Source organism: Equus asinus, chromosome 13, assembly GCF_041296235.1.
Source record: "Equus asinus isolate D_3611 breed Donkey chromosome 13, EquAss-T2T_v2, whole genome shotgun sequence".
NCBI lineage: Eukaryota > Metazoa > Chordata > Mammalia > Perissodactyla > Equidae > Equus > Equus asinus.
Window position 1 is genome coordinate 40,908,940 of NC_091802.1, and position 19,243 is coordinate 40,928,182.

A 19,243-nucleotide genomic window follows, 5' to 3' on the forward strand; every position below is an offset into this window, starting at 1 on the left:
AACAAGAATTTAAGACACTGGAGAGGGCATGGACACAGCAGGGGGAGATAGCGTCAGCTCCATCTCAAGGAGAGAAGACACAACTAGCAGTTTGGCTAAAGACTGGGACAGTGGCCTTGCACAGCCATAGGAGCCATTAACCTTGGCAGACATCAGTGGGTACCTGTAGGAGTGGGTACCAGGAGAGCTGGCACTTTTAGTCCCGGCAGAGACCAGAGACTGAATATCCTAGTTTGGTTCTAAAGAACTTTCACAGGAGGGGCGTCTCAAAATCCAAATTTAGACCTAGCGTTACAATATTCAAAAGGGAAGAGAGACACTTCAAAAATCTGTTGGTTATTACTCAAATACAAGATAGTGCTTTCTACCCCTATGTGTTCTCCAGTATTTCCCAAAGGAGGGTTACAGAGATATTTGGGGTACCAATAGCATCCCCTCTCGCCGGGTGACAATTCTGAAGGGTGTGTAAGCTCTGGGTGCTTGTTTGAAGTCAGTTTTAGTCTCTCATATTCACACCTTACATGTAACTGACATTCTGAGAGTGAGCTCTGGGTTCGGTCCTGCCGTTGTCACTTACTGTGTAAGAGAAAAAATTAGTCGTGCAGTTCCTGGTTCTTGGTTGGCGTTCAATAAGTGTTAACTCCTGTCCCTCTTCTTGTAGGCACTTGGAAAAGAAAAAAGTGGAACTTTCTAGAAATGTTAACTGTTGTATTTTACTGAGTAAGGCCCCATAATGAATGTTCATCATATTCAGATGAGGCCTCTTGCCTTAGTGGTCCCACTGGTTCCCTGCTGGCTGAGTGGATGCTGGGGCTCGTTGCACTCAATGAATGTTAATTAATGGTGACGGAGACCTTTCAGGAGAGCATTGAACTACACAGTCCTTCTGGGCTTTCAAGTGGCTTTATAAGAAGCACGTACACATGGAGGGAACACTTTGAAAAGAATGAATACAAATGAGAATCATCACTGCTTTGCAAGAGGAAAGTTTATTAGAAAACTTACAAAGGGATTTATGGAACTAGAAGAAAGCAGCAGAGAGAACCACAAAACACCTCATATGACACCTTCACAGCCCAAACCCGTCAGACCATCAGGTCGCAGAATAACTACAAGAGAGTGGCCCTGAATGAAGAGGAGCAGGCGGGCCTAGGCTCAGAGCCGGGCCACACCCTGGGCATTTGTTCTCCTTCCAGACTATCATTTATGGTGATGCCTGGGGTGGGTCCTGCGGCTGATGGTTGTCAGAGAAGCAGAGCTGGTCCATCGACGTCCCTTCTGTCTTCACGCAACCCTCCTGCTGGCCTCAGGATATCTAGCACCCAAAGGTGTTGCAGGGCCCACAGCGGGGGCGTGGGACACAAGGGGTGCAGGGATTGGTGATGCAGGACCTGTCACCGGCGTTGGTCGTGGCGCAGGGGTTGGAGGGCAGCCTGGGAGACAGAATCATTAAGTCGTCAGCATGAAAAGGATAATAAAAAATTAAGAGAAGGAGCTCAACCCAAGGAGACACAGGAACAAGTGGAAACCATTCGGACATCTTGGGAAGCCAAGCCTGCTTCGGATGACTCCTTCGACAAAGCTCAGAGACAGTGATGGAAAAGAGCAAAGAAGCCTTGAGGTGGAATCCCAGCCCTCGCTCTACAACCCCGGAGTCGTGGGGAAGGAAGTCACTTCATGCCCTTACACCTCAGCCTCCGCACCTGTAAGACGGGATTGGTAATCCCTACCACACAGAATTTGTTCATAAAAATACTGTGTTGGGTGACAAGTGCTGGACCCTATGAGTTCCTGAGTCATCTTCCCTATCAATATTCAAAGGCTCATCTGTACGATGGTTACACTGATCCCCACTCTGCCTGCCTCAGATGATTCCAACAAGGATCAAAGACACAAGGGAGTGGGGTTAAATCCAAAAGCACTGTTCAAATTTGCATGATAGTTGCTACAGTTTTGTTTTCCCTTTTGCTGTGACAGCCAAGCCTGAAGGTACAAAGCTTCATTTACCCCTCAGCATCCAAAGGCTCACCAGTAGGGAAAACGGTCAAATCTCACTACCATCTTTTGGAACAGAAAATACCTTTAGGCCAGGTAATGATAGCAACAGATACACCCTAGTTCTCGCTACTGTAATATAAACACTGGTCTTTACAGACATATTGGCGTCGGGAACTTGATCTCCAAAGTCCCTTTTTCAGCCTATAGTAGAACCGTGCATGTGCCTTGTAGGGGTGCCCAGTACTCACTTGCAGTCCTCGCTCTCCAGCAGGCCCCGGTACGTGTTGATCTCGCTCTCCAGCCGGGCCCGCACGTCCAGCAGCACCTGGTACTCCTGGTTCTGACGCTCAAGGTCGCTCCTGATCTCGGCCAGCTGGGACTCCACGTTGGTGATCAGGCCCTGCACCTGGGACAGCTGGGAGCTGTAGCGCGCCTCTGTCTCCGTCAGCGTGTTCTCCAGAGAGTCTCTCTGTGGGGGAGACAAAGAACATCTCAGAGCTGCTCCCTCCACGGGCTTCTCCACAGGGTTCCCAAGAAGTCACAAGCTTCAAGAGTTAGGGAGAGTGTGGCCCAAAGGGCATCCCACTGACTCCCATTCGCCAACATGGGATCCCACATTTCTCACCAGGACGGCCGAACAGTACCCACCAGGTTGTGCTGGGCCTGCAGCTCGATCTCCAGGGCGTTCACCGTGCGTCTCAGCTCGATGATCTCCGCCTGGTAGGACAGCAGCTGCTCCGAGCTGGACACCACCTGCCTGTTCAGCTCCTCGGTCTGAAACACCGGAGGGGACAAGACAGGCTCAGACCCTGCCTGAAAGGCTCTGAGGGGCCTCAGGTCCTGAGTGGCCATGTGCTGGGATGCCCACCTGCTTGATGAACCATTCCTCCACGTCCCTGCGGTTGGTCTCCACCAGGGCCTCATATTGACTCCTGGTCTCATTGAGCACGCGGTTCAGGTCCACGGTGGGGGCCGCGTCCACCTCCACGTTGAGGCGGTCTCCAAGCTGGCTACGCAGGGAGTTGACTTCCTAATGGAGGAAGAGGTAGGCATGAACCCACAGAAAGAAGTCTATAAATAAACTCTCTTTGAGGGAGTCCAGTGAGGTGGGAAGAGGATTGCACTGGAGTTTACGAATCATGAGCTGAAGTCCAGGTGATGTAACCTGTCACTTCTTCTGATTCAGGCCTCCTGAGTCACTCATTTGTATAATGAGGCTGCTTGATTAAATGGTTGTTAATGTTTCTTCTCACTCCAAGATTCTATCATTTCTTTCTTATTTTCTCCTTGCTCAGTGACAAACCTGGCATGATAACTGGCTTATAATTGTTGCTATTTAAATACAGAGGAACCAGGTTGAAGTCCTCCCATTTATTTCATGTCTTCTGCCATCATACACTATCTGTTAGAGGTTGTTTCCTCTTCATCAAAACATGTAACGTTTGAAGCATGCATCTGATTTCATTACATTCAACCAGGGGCTCTGCATCAACCATTATTTGAGTTCCTTAATTTCTCCCATTTTTCCCACCCATCCATCCATCCATCGATCCATCCATCCATTTATCCAGCTTAGGTTCTACTATCTAGATGACACACAATGTAAGGAAGTTTCCTTCCAGTCTTAGTCATTAATTTGGCATCTATTCAGAAGATAACAGATCTTATCAAACAGTAGAAAGTATTTTAAAGATCTTTCTGTGGACTTTGACCCCAAGTGGAAATATGTCAGCTGACCATACTCTTTTTGGTAAAAAAGAGAGGCTTGTAACTCAGTCCCCAAAAGTACTCCAAGTATGTTTTGAGCAACCAGCAGCATGTGGTGCTTGCCCTATGGTACTTTGCAAAGACCTAGCTTATACTGCTCAGGGGAGTTACGGAACTCTCAATAGTGGGAGCTTGGGAGCTGGGAATCCCTTACCTGCTCATGGTTCTGCTTGAGGGAGATGAGCTGCTCCTTCAGGGACTCCACCTGGGCCTCCAGGTCAGACCTGCACAGGGTCAGCTCGTCCAGGATCCTGCGCAGGCCGTTGATGTCCGACTCCACCAGCTGCCGCAGGCCCAGCTCCGTCTGATACCTTCACACACACAGCAAAGGTCAAGGGAGGTCAAAGAGGAAGATTTCTTCCTGGGCTTTACTTAGCTGACCTAGTCAAATTCATTATATTTTGAAATATTTTCTTTTTTTTTTAAAGTTTTTTGAAAGGAAAAAAGTACCACTGTGCTGAGTAAAAAGACCTATTTCCTCCCTGAGACAGACCCACAGAGAAGGTATTGGTGGGGGGCCAATGCACAGTTCTACTCTCATATTAACTGTTGGTTCTAAGAATCTCATTCACGGGTTGCTGTCAGCTAAGCCCCGCCATCTTGCCTGCTTAAGTGAGCCAGTAAACTTCTTAAGCCAGCTATAGATTGTCTTGCCTTCCTTTCCAACCACGCTGAGAAGCAATCAGTTGCTGTTAAGGAAGCGCTAAATCAGAAGTCAGTTAGATTCGGCCTTGCCTGTGGATAAGCCCCTTTGTCTCCCTAAGCGTTGATTTCCTCCTCTGTAAAATGAGAACCAAACTAACACTTCATCCAGTTGGCCTGAAGATGAGGAAAGGCCGTAGGGATAATTACATCGTAAACCGTAAAATCCTACGAAAATGCAAAGGACTCTTATGATTGTAATGGTCACACCTAGAAAAATTGACTGATTCTCTGAAATGGATTGTGCCTCGTATTTTTGTGGTTTAATAACTTTTTTCTCATGGGCTGATATTGACTAACCTATACCAAGAAACCAATGTGAAATTCACTTTTAAACTTGGTCCAGACATTAAGTTGAAAAAGAGAAAGAATGGGTGGTTTCTTGCACTCCTTCCTAAACTTAAAATATAGATTCTTGGCATTCAGTGAGGCGACTTTAACTGACATTTAACCTAATCAAGTCAGTGCAGGAATCGTCCCGTTATCAACCCAGACAGCTTCTGCCTGCACGCTCCCGGGACAGAGACCACCATCTGCGCTTCAGCCTGTCCATTACCAGGCTGCTCTGATCATTAGAAAAATCTTACTTGGTTCTGAAGTCATCTGCGGCCAGCTTGGCGTTGTCAACCTGCACCACCAGCCTGGCGTTCTCAGACTTGCTGACCAGGATCTGGAGACAGCATTAATTGTGAGATGAGTTGGACGAAGAAGGAATGCGCTGTGCCTTAAAGTGAAAAGCTCTTTTCTTTCAGCCCCATTCCTTCCAAATAGCTTTGAATCTTCTCAGATTTTCAGTTCTTGGGTAAAGGGAAGACTACTTAACAGAACTGATCATTTCAAAGCTAAAACAGTCAAGGGGAAATGCGCCCTTTGTCACAGACTCTTCCTGGTCTGCCTCTGGCTTCCTGCAGGAATTAAGCATACCGGGTACCAAGCCTCACATAGGGTGACCAGGACCCATTTGCTTGGAACTGGAGGGTTCCTGGGATGCTAAACCCAGAAAAACCCCAGGCAGACCAGGACAAGTTGGTTATCCTACCCTCATACCCTCCTTTTCCAGCCCTGCTGACCTCTCTCCACTCTCCCCTCATACTGCCTTGGACAAGGCTTTTGCACGAAGCTTCCGCCTCTACCTGGAGTGCCCTGGGATGTCCTTACCACCTTCAAGACCCCTCACCTAACCCCCATCCCCGTCCTCCCCAGCTCCTGCAGGGGGTCGCTTCCTCCACGCCCTCCCACAGGACTTTGCTCTCAACCAGTTACACTTCCCGTCACCTTCCCTCTGGGCATTGGTTTCCACTCTCCACTTTTCTCCCCTAGCCCGCGAGCTCTGAAGGCAAGAGACTGTCTTATCCAGTACTTTATCCCTCGCTCCAGCACTGTGCCTAGTCATCACTAAACGTGAGTAAATGAATGCATGATCTTCAACTCGCATAGCCCCTTACCAGCCTTCACTTTACCAGAACTACTGAAGAGGGGACAGTCCATGCCCTCTGAGAATCAAGGGCTTGTGCAGTTGGACATCAACTCCTGCTCATCCTTCAATCCCTGCTCAGATATTGCCTCTCCTGGGAATCCGTCCCCAACCTCCACCGAGTCCCACCTCTGTGCTGACTCTTTCCTTATCCTCACTTCTACTCCTGCACTTCGGGTCCTGAGTTCTCACTTGTATATGTGTCGGCTCTGGTGGATGGCATGCTGTCTATATATCAGAGAGGCTTCTGGAGTCAATGGCTCTTTGCTTTGCTACAGACACAGTCTCTTTCTGCAGCTTTGAAAGGCTTTACATATTTGAGGATTCTCTCAGGAAATTCCTGGCTCCAAGAAATAATTCAGTGCATACTTTTTTAAAAAGCTATAGGCTCTGAAAATAAGACCAGGATATCCCACTAGAACTAGGGTCGGATAATCTGGTTTTAGGGAAGAAGCAATGTAAGATTGCTGTAACTGATTTGGTCTAACGCCTTACCCTCTCCCCAGCCTGCATCCTTCCCTTGTGGGGCCTCCCGAAGAGATTTTCTAAGACAATTTGATGTGTTGTATCTAAACCAACGAAGTCTATGTCTTTATCCTTCTCAACGTTAGCTTCAAACAGTCTTAGATCCGTTCAGAAGTAGGTATGCTAAATTTGAATAGATACTTTACTAAATTGGCAGTGTGGTGCCACCCCCTCACCTTCTGCTGGAGCTCCTCGATGGTGCGGAAGTAGGACTGGTAGTTGGGGCACACTTCGGGCTCCTGCTGCTGGCACCGCTCCCGGATGCGGCTCTCCAGCTCCGCGTTCTCCCGCTCCAGCTGGCGCACCTTCTCCAGGTAGCTGGCCAGGCGGTCGTTCAGGAACTGCATGGTCTCCTTCTCGTTGCCATTGAAGGAGCCCTCACAGAACCAGCTACAGCTGCCCACAGTGGCGGGGATGTTGCAGGCCCCGGGCAGGGTGCAGCCGTGACAGCTGGGGGGCACGCAGGGCCGGGAGGAGCAGGTGGAGCGGCAGCTCAGGCTGGGCAGGAAGCAGCTGTAAGACATGGTGCTGGAGAGAGTGGAGCTCTGAAGGTCAGTTCCAAAGCCTGATTCCTCTTCTCTGGTGTGTCCCTGGTCCTGTCCAGGGCTTTATATTCTGTCAGTGTTGGGTGTGCCAAACATGTCCAGCGTTGCCTCTTTTTACCTTCCTGACCAATTTTTCCATTTGTCGTTTAGCCAACTCACACGAGTCCTTTACCTCATAAAATGTATTACTTTGGCTTCTTGCTAAGTCAGGACTCCTCGCCAATCATGCTGGTTGGTTAAGTAAGAGCTTCATGGTTTGTCTTCAAAGTGACCAGCCCATTTCCTTGCTGCTTATTCACAGGGTGTTGAGTTAGAGTGACAGCCGTACCCTGTCCCCCAGAGTTGGGGGCTCTTCTGTGCCTCTTCCCCTTAAACGTGGAAGGGTCCGTGCCTCATTCATCATCCAGCTCCTCACCCAACTCAGTAAGGACTTTGAGAAAAGCCGTCTAAGCAAGGCCACCTGGAAACCAGACTGTTGGGTGGGGAATCCTGGAAGCTGAGATCAGAGAGGACTTAGGAGGCCACCCCGTTCAACATCCCTTTGCCATTCTACCCTGCCCAGATGGAGGCAATTCTATTCTCTTCCTAGGGGGCTGGGGGAAACCCCCACACTCCATTTCTGCTATTATTCCACGTTCACAGAATGTTGAGAAAACTCACATCTTGAGAGCACCTACTCTGCATGAAGGCTTACTATGTGCTTACACACAGTGTGACTGTTACTAGAATGGCTCCTGTTCACTGAGCACCCACTGTACTAAGCACCTCATGTGCATTATCTCCTTCAGTACTCACAAAACCCTGCAGGGATTGTAGATGAGGACAGCAAGCCTCTGAGAGGTTGCCCAAGGTCACAGAGCTCCTACACAGTGGAGCCGGAGTTCAAACCCGATCTCTCTGATTCCAACAGCCACACTCTCTTATCTTCTCACCACTGAGATTCAATAATGCACAAATCATTATGAGTTCAATGGGACTCAACGACTACTAGACAATATCCCCTCCTAAATTAGCGTCGGCCAAGAAATAAAAGCCTGTTTTCTATCCAAGAACCAAAGGTCATTTCTATTCTAATGGAAGGAAATCTACTAAGTGAGAAAGTACAATACCTACTAGAAACTTTAAAAACGGAAACTGAGTTATCTGATGCAAAAACACTTCAGCCCAGCTTTCCAAAGGATACGATTCTAAAAAGCCACTAAATTATTGTGTGGTTAATGGCATCTCGTGACCATCAATACATTTTGACAAACAGATGTTCTGCCCTCACGGTGATTCAGGTGGAGATTTGAACTATGAGGATTTTATATTTAATCTATCAGTGCTCAAAATATGAAAGATACTCCTTAAAGTAGTTCCTTTTGGAAGCCATATACTCATTCCTCCCATATAGTCATTACTCAGATTACGCCGTCTTCAAACTTGCCCTCGCAGCCTAGGACACTTTCTTTTGGTTATCCTCATTGACGGTAAATCTTCATCTTCTGAGGGTATGTTTAGTTTTGCAACCAACCAGATATCATTTGGAACCAAGCCTAGTGAGTGGAATAAACAACCAACCTGAGTAGTATCTTTAATGGGTCAGAAACACATTGAGACTATAAAATAATAATGTAGGATTCTAAAAGTTGTTCCCGAGAGCAAGCTTCATATACGCTTTCATAAAGGACGGCAGCTTTGGAGTAACATGTGGTCTCCTAGAGCGTGTGCTTTGAAGGCGCTGACATCTCATCCGTGTTCACAATCCACAGCTCTCTGCCCCTCCTGTCTGAATCTCTACCTTTAGAGAAATGTGGAATGAGTGTGCTTGTTTAAAATCAATACCAAACCAATTGAAGCCCTATTGGATGAGATCAAATAATATAAAGTATATAGCTAGATTCATTAGCTTTTCTCTGTCTTCCTCCCTTTCTCTCTACTCAAAGCTTCAAATGAGAAAAATCTAGACGATGGCAGTTTTTAAAGAATAACAAAGGAATATACTGTTGTAGACTGGTAAATATGTCCATGAGGGTCCCTATAACCATTACTGTAGCTTCTACCTCAGTCTGAACGTAGTAGTCCAGAGGTAAGTATCCTTTTATCTTCGAAAGTGGAGGGTATTCCCATACCTTGAGTAGAAGTAACTATGCTTGCCGCATAGCTACGTGGTCTTTAGATAATGATGGTTGCGACCACTTGGGTCTATTGAGAAGAGAGCCAAGTTTCAATTAGCTTCCCAGGAATTCTGGAAGACAACCGCTTTTATTTATTCCACTTACTGTATGCTGTGAATTCTTTCCTTTGCATAAGCGATGACATTGTCTCTAGTCAATGACCATTCAATAAACATGATGAGCAAATCAAATCCTAACAAACAGAAAGGTTTTACACCTGCCCAGGTAATTGTGGTAGACGCCTTGGTAAGGCTTCTGGTCTTACCATGTGAGCAAATTGCTGTTGAGGTTTAAGGACACTATTTATGATGGAAGCCAAGGCTGTTTCTGGGGGAAGATCACACCCAAACTCACCATGGTGGTTAACCATGGAGTGGAGTCAGGGCAGATCTGCTGAGGCCATCCTCCCTGTGGCAGGACTTTAAAGGCATTAGGAGGCCTCCTTCCTCCTTCCCAAACCATCTTCCCTGTTGGCCAGGTACTGGCATTTGAAATTCTCATCATGAGAAACATACAATGTATTCTTTGGGAAATGCAAAGTAACATATCAGGCCACTTATTGATTAATTATATGTTCATGTGTACTAATGGCAAGGAGAGGCCAGGAGTAGTGTCATCGGGCACACTCAGACCAGGAGCACTGACTTATGCCTAAGAGAGATGAAGACTTACCCACTGGAGAATCAGAAAATCAGAAACACTGTTCAATATCAACACCAGCCCGGCAAGTTTTGGGCCAGCCCCAGTTAGAGCTGCTTATAAGAACAGGACACAGGGTTTCCACAGGCCATTCCGTAAAGTCAGCCGTTATGAATTTATCAATCACCCAGCCTCACTACACTGAGGGGAGAAAGTGTGATGGTAATCCAGGAACTAAGCTAACAGGTTTGGCTCTGAGGAGATGCCCAAACAGGATTCCAAGGAGGACAAGCGGGACAAGACCTGGAGAATGAGCTAGCTCAGTAGTAAGATGGGCTGAGCAAAGAGAGGTACAGGCACCTCGAAATGGGACTCATGGCCCATTCCACAAAATCTCTCAGAGCCACCATTGTTTCTCTTACAATCGGCCCAAGACTCTCAAAGGGAATGCAGTTTGAGGGTCTCAAGGGACCAAGCCAAGTCAGAAAAATGCAAATCTCCTCAGTATATTTTTCACTCTACCCAGTCGAGAATAGAGGAGTTGAGAAGAACATGAAACAATCCAGGACAATGTAACTTAATGGTCCTAGTCTTCTGGGAAAGCTGGATTCAGGGACCACTCAGAGGAGTGAAAATCTGTTTATGTGACTGCTCTGCAGGTCAAAAGGGAAGAGCAGATGTTAAAACGTTTTTAGTAGTACACAGAGGATAAAGCAAAGTGAGCTTCATGTTTACTGTGAATGTGTAGTGTTGAACTTTCGCATTAAATTCACTATTAACTTGGTGATTTGAGACAGATGTGAAAGCCACCGAAATATGGCTTCTTCCCCCAGCATTTCACAGACCCCGGTCTCTTGATAGTAACCAGCAACCTGCCCATTGCTATAACCAGTGATGTGTCTGAATCCTCATCTTCCTTGCCCTGGATGCTGTTGACCATCCCCTCATTGAGCTCTGACTTCTTTTGATTTGTCTGTCACTTCAGCTGCTTTCCCACTTCCTTCTCCAACTGCTTATAATCAGATATCTCTATCCTCAGAGACCCAGCTAAACCAAGGCAGAACCTCATGTCAGGGACTTTGGAGAAGCCCAGGCCTGCTCTGTCACATCTGTCAGTGGTTCCCAAGGTTCTTCCACCTTCTCTAACATCTTTCCTTGACACTCTTAAGAACTCCTACACCTTTAACTATTATCATCTTTGTGTAAGTATCTCTCCAACATCTCTCCCAAATCTAGTCATTCTTTTCCAGCTCTCTCCACTGGAGACCCACTATTGTTTCATTTTCTCAGGCTCGAAAACTTCACTCATGTTGACCTATAGTAGGTATTCAATCAATGCTAGTTTCCGTCCTTCTCTCTCCATGGTTCCTCCACTTCCAATCAGCTTCCGCATCCCAGGCTGTGCCTCTGGAATCTGCTCTTCCCTTGCCCCGCCCACTCCCCCTTCCCCCTGCTCCCCCCACCCCTCCTCCCCCCAATCCCCCCACCTCCACTCATCTCAGCCCTTGTTGTCTCTCATCAGCCTCCTAATTGATGGTCCTCCTTTCCCACCCAACCCCACCAACCTGTAGGACTCATCACAACCCAGCCTTCACATAGCTGCCTGATACATCATATGCCACCCTTCCTCACAAGCAAATCTCACAGCACTGCCAGCTATGGGCCTCCCTAACTCCTTTCCAGTTTCCTATTCCACTACCGCGTTTATCCTCTGCTCCAGGCTAGGAATTGGCCTGTCAGGCCTTTACCACACCTCCTGCTTCCTCATCTCCTTACCAGGCAGAGTTCATCCTTGGAAAAATTTGCGCTCTTCTCAGACCTGCACACACTCACCTGTCCAAACATATCCATCAACATTTATTTCAGAATTATGCTAATATCCAACAGTAATAGTTGATTGAAGTTGGAACTCTGGGAAGTATATAAAGTTTTAATAACCTCATGGATCCTCATTAGTGTTACTGTTCCTTATTTATTCCACTTAAAGCGTTCTATGGTTTGTACTAGGCTTTAATTCGGTAGAGATTCTGTCTCTGTTGAAGGACCTATAGTCAACAAAAGAGGCAGACAAAATTTGTATGAATAGAATATTTGAGTTTTCAAAGTCCTGCTCAAGTGCTCCTTCCTTCTTGGAGCCTCTTATCACTCTCTCACACCTGGGAAACTCATCATTCTTTACTGACAACTTTCTGGAGCCACACTGACGTTTGCGTGCATGCGATTGTCTCTTTGTCTTATCCACGCTAGACTGTAAACATGCTGAGGGCCAGGATTGGTGCTTATGTATTCGTGTGTTCTCAGCATCCCACAAAGTACTGCCACATGCTATAGACGATCGATTGTAGTATGTCAGTCAGCGTCAAATTGAATGGATAATTGAGATAGTGGCCGGTAGAATTGAGAGCTTTAAAAATTCAGAGATGAGGCAAGTGCGGGGGGGATTAATGTTTAATTGGGGGGACACTGAACATTGACCTTTCTTCAAATTATAGAAAATGAAATGATAAGGAGGTTATGGAAGAATATTATGCGTAGGAGCAAATACCTAGAGAAAAGGATAAACTTGAAGAGGAGGAGCTAAGGAGAGATGCCTGCCTGCATTTAAAGGTCTTTAGATAACCACGTGTTGGGTGTGATGACCGGGTACAAGATGAGCCACTTCGGCAAACGTAAGCTTTAGTTCAATTAAATGCGATGCGATGGGCTGATACCAAGTGAAAGTATCCTATGGGCAACTGAAGACCTGGAACTTGAGCTCAGGTGAGAGCAAGATTGGGGAGTCATCGGCAGAGAGGGGCTGGCTCTCCATGAACATGGATGTAGAAAGAGAAAAACAGAGAGCCGAGGATCTAGGCATTTCCTCCGTTTTGGACAGAAAGGGGAAGACAAGCCAATCAGGAGACAGAGAACAGGCAGTGGGACATAGAATGAGAGGAGCCAGAGCGTGCAGAGTTATGGAAATCAATGAAAGTTCATATCGAGGGAGGGACAGGTACCTATATTGGCGATGCAGGTACAGCAGAGAGGTTGAGAGGAGAGCCAGCTCCTCCTCAAGCAGTTTCTACAGAAGCTTGTCTCCATAGGTTAGGGGCAAGGGGAAGCAGAGAATTCCAGAGTGATGAGGCTGAGAGACAGCAGTGGAGACAGCAGTGAGGTTTGGGGAGGACACTCAGAACTGCCAAGAGCCCTGCAGACACAGCAAGACGGGTGTGGGTGTTAAAGGCCAGGCTTTCTGCATGTTGGGAGCCTCCCAGGAGGACATCCCTCCCCCTCCGTCAGAATTTACCAGCGGAACATGATGACTGGAGTCAGTCATTTACCCATTTCATCCTCCTAATGAAGGGATATTTTTATGAAACTGCCACGATGAGTACTTTACAATGTATGAATATGAATGAGATACACATTTACTATGCCAGAGAAGTAAAGTTTATTGGGAAGTAAATGAAGTGGCCTCCTTGCATTCCAGAGAACACTGAAGAAGCAAGGAAAGCAGGAAACACAATAAGTACAGGAAACAGCCTAAAGGAACCCCTGGAGCTCAGATTGCAGGGAGCTGGACATCTGCAGAAACAAAGAAACTCAACCTTCAACAGGAAGGAGTTTGCCAAACATTGGGAGTTGATGATGCGTGTCTTTGCTTGTTGGGTCTAGAAGCATTTCCATGTCTAGAAATATCACAGTTGGCACGACAATGTTTCTAAATGGCAACTGAGCTTAGCAAAAGCAGGACCTGGAGACCTTTCCTATCCTTGATCTAAACGGCTTCATTGCCATCTTCAAAGAGGGTGCAAGTTTTTAAATTAACAGAGACGCTTTTGAGAGCTGCCACAGGGCCCGCAGTAGCTGCTACTAGCATTGGTGGTGGCACACGGGTTGCGGGGAAGCCTGCAAGGACACAGAGATTTAGAATGGGTTATGGAGAGGAGTGGAGAGAGCCCCAGGGTGCCTAATCAGACAACCTGTGAATTCTCAATGGTTGAGTTTAATTGGCATCTATTTGTTACCAAATCCCTCTCCCTGTCCCAGAATACCTTGTGCAGAGGGGGAAATTGACCTTCTGAAAAATGTTATCTCATGCTCTTGGGCTCTCGTCTGCCTTACCCGATAGTTACTGTTGTGAGTAACCACCTCTCTCTCATCACCTCTGCATTGTTAGTTCCTTGAGGCAGGGGATGTATGCCCTTCACTGTTGACCTTCCCCATTTGTTTAATTGTCAGATAGTAGATGCTTGATTAATGTGTGCTGTTGGGTGAATTGAAAATATGGCCAACATGTGTGTGGCCACAATGTCTTATAGGCCCACCACACACACTTTCCCAGAAATCCTTCGCCTCATACTCACTTGCCGTCCTCGCTCTCCAGCAGGCCCCGGTACGTGTTGATCTCGCTCTCCAGCCGGGCCCGCACGTCCAGCAGCACCTGGTACTCCTGGTTCTGACGCTCAAGGTCGCTCCTGATCTCGGCCAGCTGGGACTCCACGTTGGTGATCAGGCCCTGCACCTGGGACAGCTGGGAGCTGTAGCGCGCCTCTGTCTCCGTCAGCGTGTTCTCCAGAGAGTCTCTCTGTGGGGGAGACAAAGAACATCTCAGAGCTGCTCCCTCCACGGGCTTCTCCACAGGGTTCCCAAGAAGTCACAAGCTTCGAGAGTTAGGGACAGTGTGGCCCAAGGGGCATCCCACTGACTCCTATTCCCTGACTTCACATTTCTCACCAGGACGGCCGAACAGTACCCACCAGGTTGTGCTGGGCCTGCAGCTCGATCTCCAGGGCGTTCACCGTGCGTCTCAGCTCGATGATCTCTGCCTGGTAGGACAGCAGCTGCTCCGAGCTGGACACCACCTGCCTGTTCAGCTCCTCGGTCTGAAACACCGGAGGGGACAAGACAGGCTCAGACCCTGCCTGAAAGGCTCTGAGGGGCCTCAGGTCCTGAGTGGCCACGTGCTGGGATGCCCACCTGCTTGATGAACCATTCCTCCACGTCCCTGCGGTTGGTCTCCACCAGGGCCTCATATTGACTCCTGGTCTCATTGAGCACGCGGTTCAGGTCCACGGTGGGGGCCGCGTCCACCTCCACGTTGAGGCGGTCTCCAAGCTGGCTACGCAGGGAGTTGACTTCCTGTTGGAGGAAGAGGTAGGCATGAACCCACAGAAAGAAGTCTATAAATAAACTCTCTTTGAGGGAGTCCAGTGAGGTGGGAAGAGGATTGCACTGGAGTTTACGAATCATGAGCTGAAGTCCAGGTGATGTAACCTGTCACTTCTTCTGATTCAGGCCTCCTGAGTCACTCATTTGTATAATGAGGCTGCTTGATTAAATGGTTGTTAATGTTTCTTCTCACTCCAAGATTTTATCATTTCTTTCTTATTTTCTCCTTTCTCAGTGACAAACCTGGCATGATAACTGGCTTATAATTGTTGCTATTTAAACACAGAGGAACCAGGTTGAAGTCCTCCCATTTATTTCATGTCTTCTGCCATCATACACTATCTGTTAGAGGTTGTTTCCTCTTCATCAAAACATGTAATGTTTGAAGCATGCATCTGATTTCATTACATTCAACCAGGGGCTCTGCATCAACCATTATTTGAGTTCCTTAATTTCTCCCATTTTTCCCACCCATCCATCCATCCATCGATCCATCCATCCATTTATCCAGCTTGGATTCTACTATCTAGGCGACACATAATCTAAGGAAGTTTCCTTCCGGTCTTAGTCATTAATTTGGCATCTATTCAGAAGATAACAGATCTTATCAAACTGTAGAAAGTATTTTAAAGATCTTTGTGTGGACTTTGGCCCCAAGTGGAAATATGTCAGGCTGACCATACTCTTTTTGGTAAAAAAGAGAGGCTTGTAACTCAGTCCCCAAAAGTCCCCCAAGTATGTTTTGAGCAACCAGCAGCATGTGGTGCTTGCCCTATGGTACTTTGCAAAGACCTAGCTTATACTGCTCAGGGGAGCTACGGAACTCTCAATAGTGGGAGCTTGGAAGCTGGGAATCCCTTACCTGCTCATGGTTCTGCTTGAGGGAGATGAGCTCCTCCTTCAGGGACTCCACCTGGGCCTCCAGGTCAGACCTGCACAGGGTCAGCTCGTCCAGGATCCTGCGCAGGCCGTTGATGTCCGACTCCACCAGCTGCCGCAGGCCCAGCTCCGTCTGATACCTTCACACACACAGCAAAGGTCAAGGGAGGTCAAAGAGGAAGATTTCTTCCTGGGCTTTACTTAGCTGACCTAGTCAAATTCATTATATTTTGAAATATTTTCTTTTTTTTTTAAAGTTTTTTGAAAGGAAAAAAGTACCACTGTGCTGAGTAAAAAGACCTATTTCCTCCCTGAGACAGACCCACAGAGAAGGTATTGGTGGGGGGCCAATGCACAGTTCTACTCTCATATTAACTGTTGGTTCTAAGAATCTCATTCACGGGTTGCTGTCAGCTAAGCCCCGCCATCTTGCCTGCTTAAGTGAGCCGGTAAACTTCTTAAGCCAGCTACAGATTGTCTTGCCTTCCTTTCCAACCACGCTGAGAAGCAATCAGTTGCTGTTAAGGAAGCGCTAAATCAGAAGTCAGTTAGATTCGGCCTTGCCTGTGGATAAGCCCCTTTGTCTCCCTAAGCGTTGATTTCCTCCTCTGTAAAATGAGAACCAAACTAACACTTCATCCAGTTGGCCTGAAGATGAGGAAAGGCCGTAGGGATAATTACATCGTAAACTGTAAAGTCCTACGAAAATGCAAAGGACTCTTATGATTGTAATGGTCACACCTAGAAAAATTGACTGATTCTCTGAAATGGATTGTGCCTCGTATTTTTGTGGTTTAATAACTTTTTTCTCATGGGCTGATATTGACTAACCTATACCAAGAAACCAATGTGAAATTCACTTTTAAACTTGGTCCAGACATTAAGTTGAAAAAGAGAAAGAATGGGTGGTTTCTTGCACTCCTTCCTAAACTTAAAATATAGATTCTTGGCATTCAGTGAGGCGACTTTAACTGACATTTAACCTAATCAAGTCAGTGCAGGAATCGTCCCGTTATCAACCCAGACAGCTTCTGCCTGCACGCTCCCGGGACAGAGACCACCATCTGCGCTTCAGCCTGTCCATTACCAGGCTGCTCTGATCATTAGAAAAATCTTACTTGGTTCTGAAGTCATCTGCGGCCAGCTTGGCGTTGTCAACCTGCACCACCAGCCTGGCGTTCTCAGACTTGCTGACCAGGATCTGGAGACAGCATTAATTGTGAGATGAGTTGGACGAAGAAGGAATGCGCTGTGCCTTAAAGTGAAAAGCTCTTTTCTTTCAGCCCCATTCCTTCCAAATAGCTTTGAATCTTCTCAGATTTTCAGTTCTTGGGTAAAGGGAAGACTACTTAACAGAACTGATCATTTCAAAGCTAAAACAGTCAAGGGGAAATGCGCCCTTTGTCACAGACTCTTCCTGGTCTGCCTCTGGCTTCCTGCAGGAATTAAGCATACCGGGTACCAAGCCTCACATAGGGTGACCAGGACCCATTTGCTTGGAACTGGAGGGTTCCTGGGATGCTAAACCCAGAAAAACCCCAGGCAGACCAGGACAAGTTGGTTATCCTACCCTCATACCCTCCTTTTCCAGCCCTGCTGACCTCTCTCCACTCTCCCCTCATACTGCCTTGGACAAGGCTTTTGCACGAAGCTTCCGCCTCTACCTGGAGTGCCCTGGGATGTCCTTACCACCTTCAAGACCCCTCACCTAACCCCCATCCCCGTCCTCCCCAGCTCCTGCAGGGGGTCGCTTCCTCCACGCCCTCCCACAGGACTTTGCTCTCAACCAGTTACACTTCCCGTCACCTTCCCTCTGGGCATTGGTTTCCACTCTCCACTTTTCTCCCCTAGCCCGCGAGCTCTGAAGGCAAGAGACTGTCTTATCCAGTACTTTATCCCTCGCTCCAGCACTGTGCCTAGTCATCACTAAACGTGAGTAAATGAATGCATGATCTTCAACTCGCATAGCCCCTTACCAGCCTTCACTTTACCAGAACTACTGAAGAGGGGACAGTCCATGCCCTCTGAGAATCAAGGGCTTGTGCAGTTGGACATCAACTCCTGCTCATCCTTCAATCCCTGCTCAGATATTGCCTCTCCTGGGAATCCGTCCCCAACCTCCACCGAGTCCCACCTCTGTGCTGACTCTTTCCTTATCCTCACTTCTACTCCTGCACTTCGGGTCCTGAGTTCTCACTTGTATATGTGTCGGCTCTGGTGGATGGCATGCTGTCTATATATCAGAGAGGCTTCTGGAGTCAATGGCTCTTTGCTTTGCTACAGACACAGTCTCTTTCTGCAGCTTTGAAAGGCTTTACATATTTGAGGATTCTCTCAGGAAATTCCTGGCTCCAAGAAATAATTCAGTGCATACTTTTTTAAAAAGCTATAGGCTCTGAAAATAAGACCAGGATATCCCACTAGAACTAGGATCGGATAATCTGGTTTTAGGTAAGAAGCAATGTAAGATTGCTGTAACTGATTTGGTCTAACGCCTTACCCTCTCCCCAGCCTGCATCCTTCCCTTGTGGGGCCTCCCAAAGAGATTTTCTAAGACAATTTGATGTGTTGTATCTAAACCAACGAAGTCTATGTCTTTATCCTTCTCAACGTTAGCTTCGAACACTCTTAGATCCGTTCAGAAGTGAGTATGCTGAATTTGGATAGATAGTTTACTAAATTGGCAGTGTGGTGCCACCCCCTCACCTTCTGCTGGAGCTCCTCGATGGTGCGGAAGTAGGACTGGTAGTTGGAGCACAGTTCGGGCTCCTGCTGCTGGCACCGCTCCCGGATGCGGCTCTCCAGCTCCGCGTTCTCCCGCTCCAGCTGGCGCACCTTCTCCAGGTAGCTGGCCAGGCGGTCGTTCAGGAACTGCATGGTCTCCTTCTCGTTGCCATTGAAGGAGCCCTCACAGAACCAGCTACAGCTGCCCACAGTGGCGGGGATGTTGCAGGCCCCGGGCAGGGTGCAGCCGTGACAGCTGGGGGGCACGCAGGGCCGGGAGGAGCAGGTGGAGCGGCAGCTCAGGCTGGGCAGGAAGCAGCTGTAAGACATGGTGCTGGAGAGAGTGGAGCTCTGAAAGTCAGTTCCAAAGCCTGATTCTTCTTCTCTGGTGTAGCCCTGGTCCTCTCCAGGGCTTTATATTCTGTCAGTGTTGGGTGTGCCAAACATGTCCAGCATTACCTCTTTTTACCTTCCTGACCAATTTTTCCATTTGCCATTTAGCCACCTCACACGAGTCCTTTACCTCATAAAATATGTTACTTTGGCTTCTTGCTAAGTCAGGACTCCTCGCCAATCATGCTGGTTGGTTAAGTAAGAGCTTCATGGTTTGTCTTCAAAGTGATCAGCCCATTCCCTTGCTGCTTATTCACAGGGTGTTGAGTTAGAGTGACAGCCGTACCCTG

General features: G+C 47.6%; 2 protein-coding genes across 2 annotated transcripts; both read right to left on the minus strand.

Annotated features, from left to right (window-relative positions):
- Window positions 1–888: 888 nt before the first annotated feature.
- LOC123276293 (keratin, type I cuticular Ha3-I-like) lies at window positions 889–7,096 on the minus strand. The gene is made up of 7 exons (XM_070483242.1): window positions 6,643–7,096; window positions 5,055–5,137; window positions 3,920–4,076; window positions 2,867–3,028; window positions 2,647–2,772; window positions 2,247–2,467; window positions 889–1,433 (listed from the first exon to the last, which is right to left on the minus strand). Exons 1-7 carry the CDS (start codon window positions 6,988–6,990, stop codon window positions 1,316–1,318), a joined length of 1,215 nt encoding a protein of 404 aa, XP_070339343.1. The 5' UTR covers window positions 6,991–7,096; the 3' UTR covers window positions 889–1,315.
- Window positions 7,097–13,212: 6,116 nt separating this feature from the next.
- Window positions 13,213–19,001, minus strand: LOC123276065 (keratin, type I cuticular Ha3-I-like). Its single transcript, XM_044744983.2, has 7 exons — window positions 18,543–19,001; window positions 16,955–17,037; window positions 15,820–15,976; window positions 14,766–14,927; window positions 14,546–14,671; window positions 14,153–14,373; window positions 13,213–13,694 (listed from the first exon to the last, which is right to left on the minus strand). Exons 1-7 carry the CDS (start codon window positions 18,888–18,890, stop codon window positions 13,610–13,612), a joined length of 1,182 nt encoding a protein of 393 aa, XP_044600918.2. The 5' UTR covers window positions 18,891–19,001; the 3' UTR covers window positions 13,213–13,609.
- Between the last annotated feature and the right edge of the window lie 242 nt (window positions 19,002–19,243).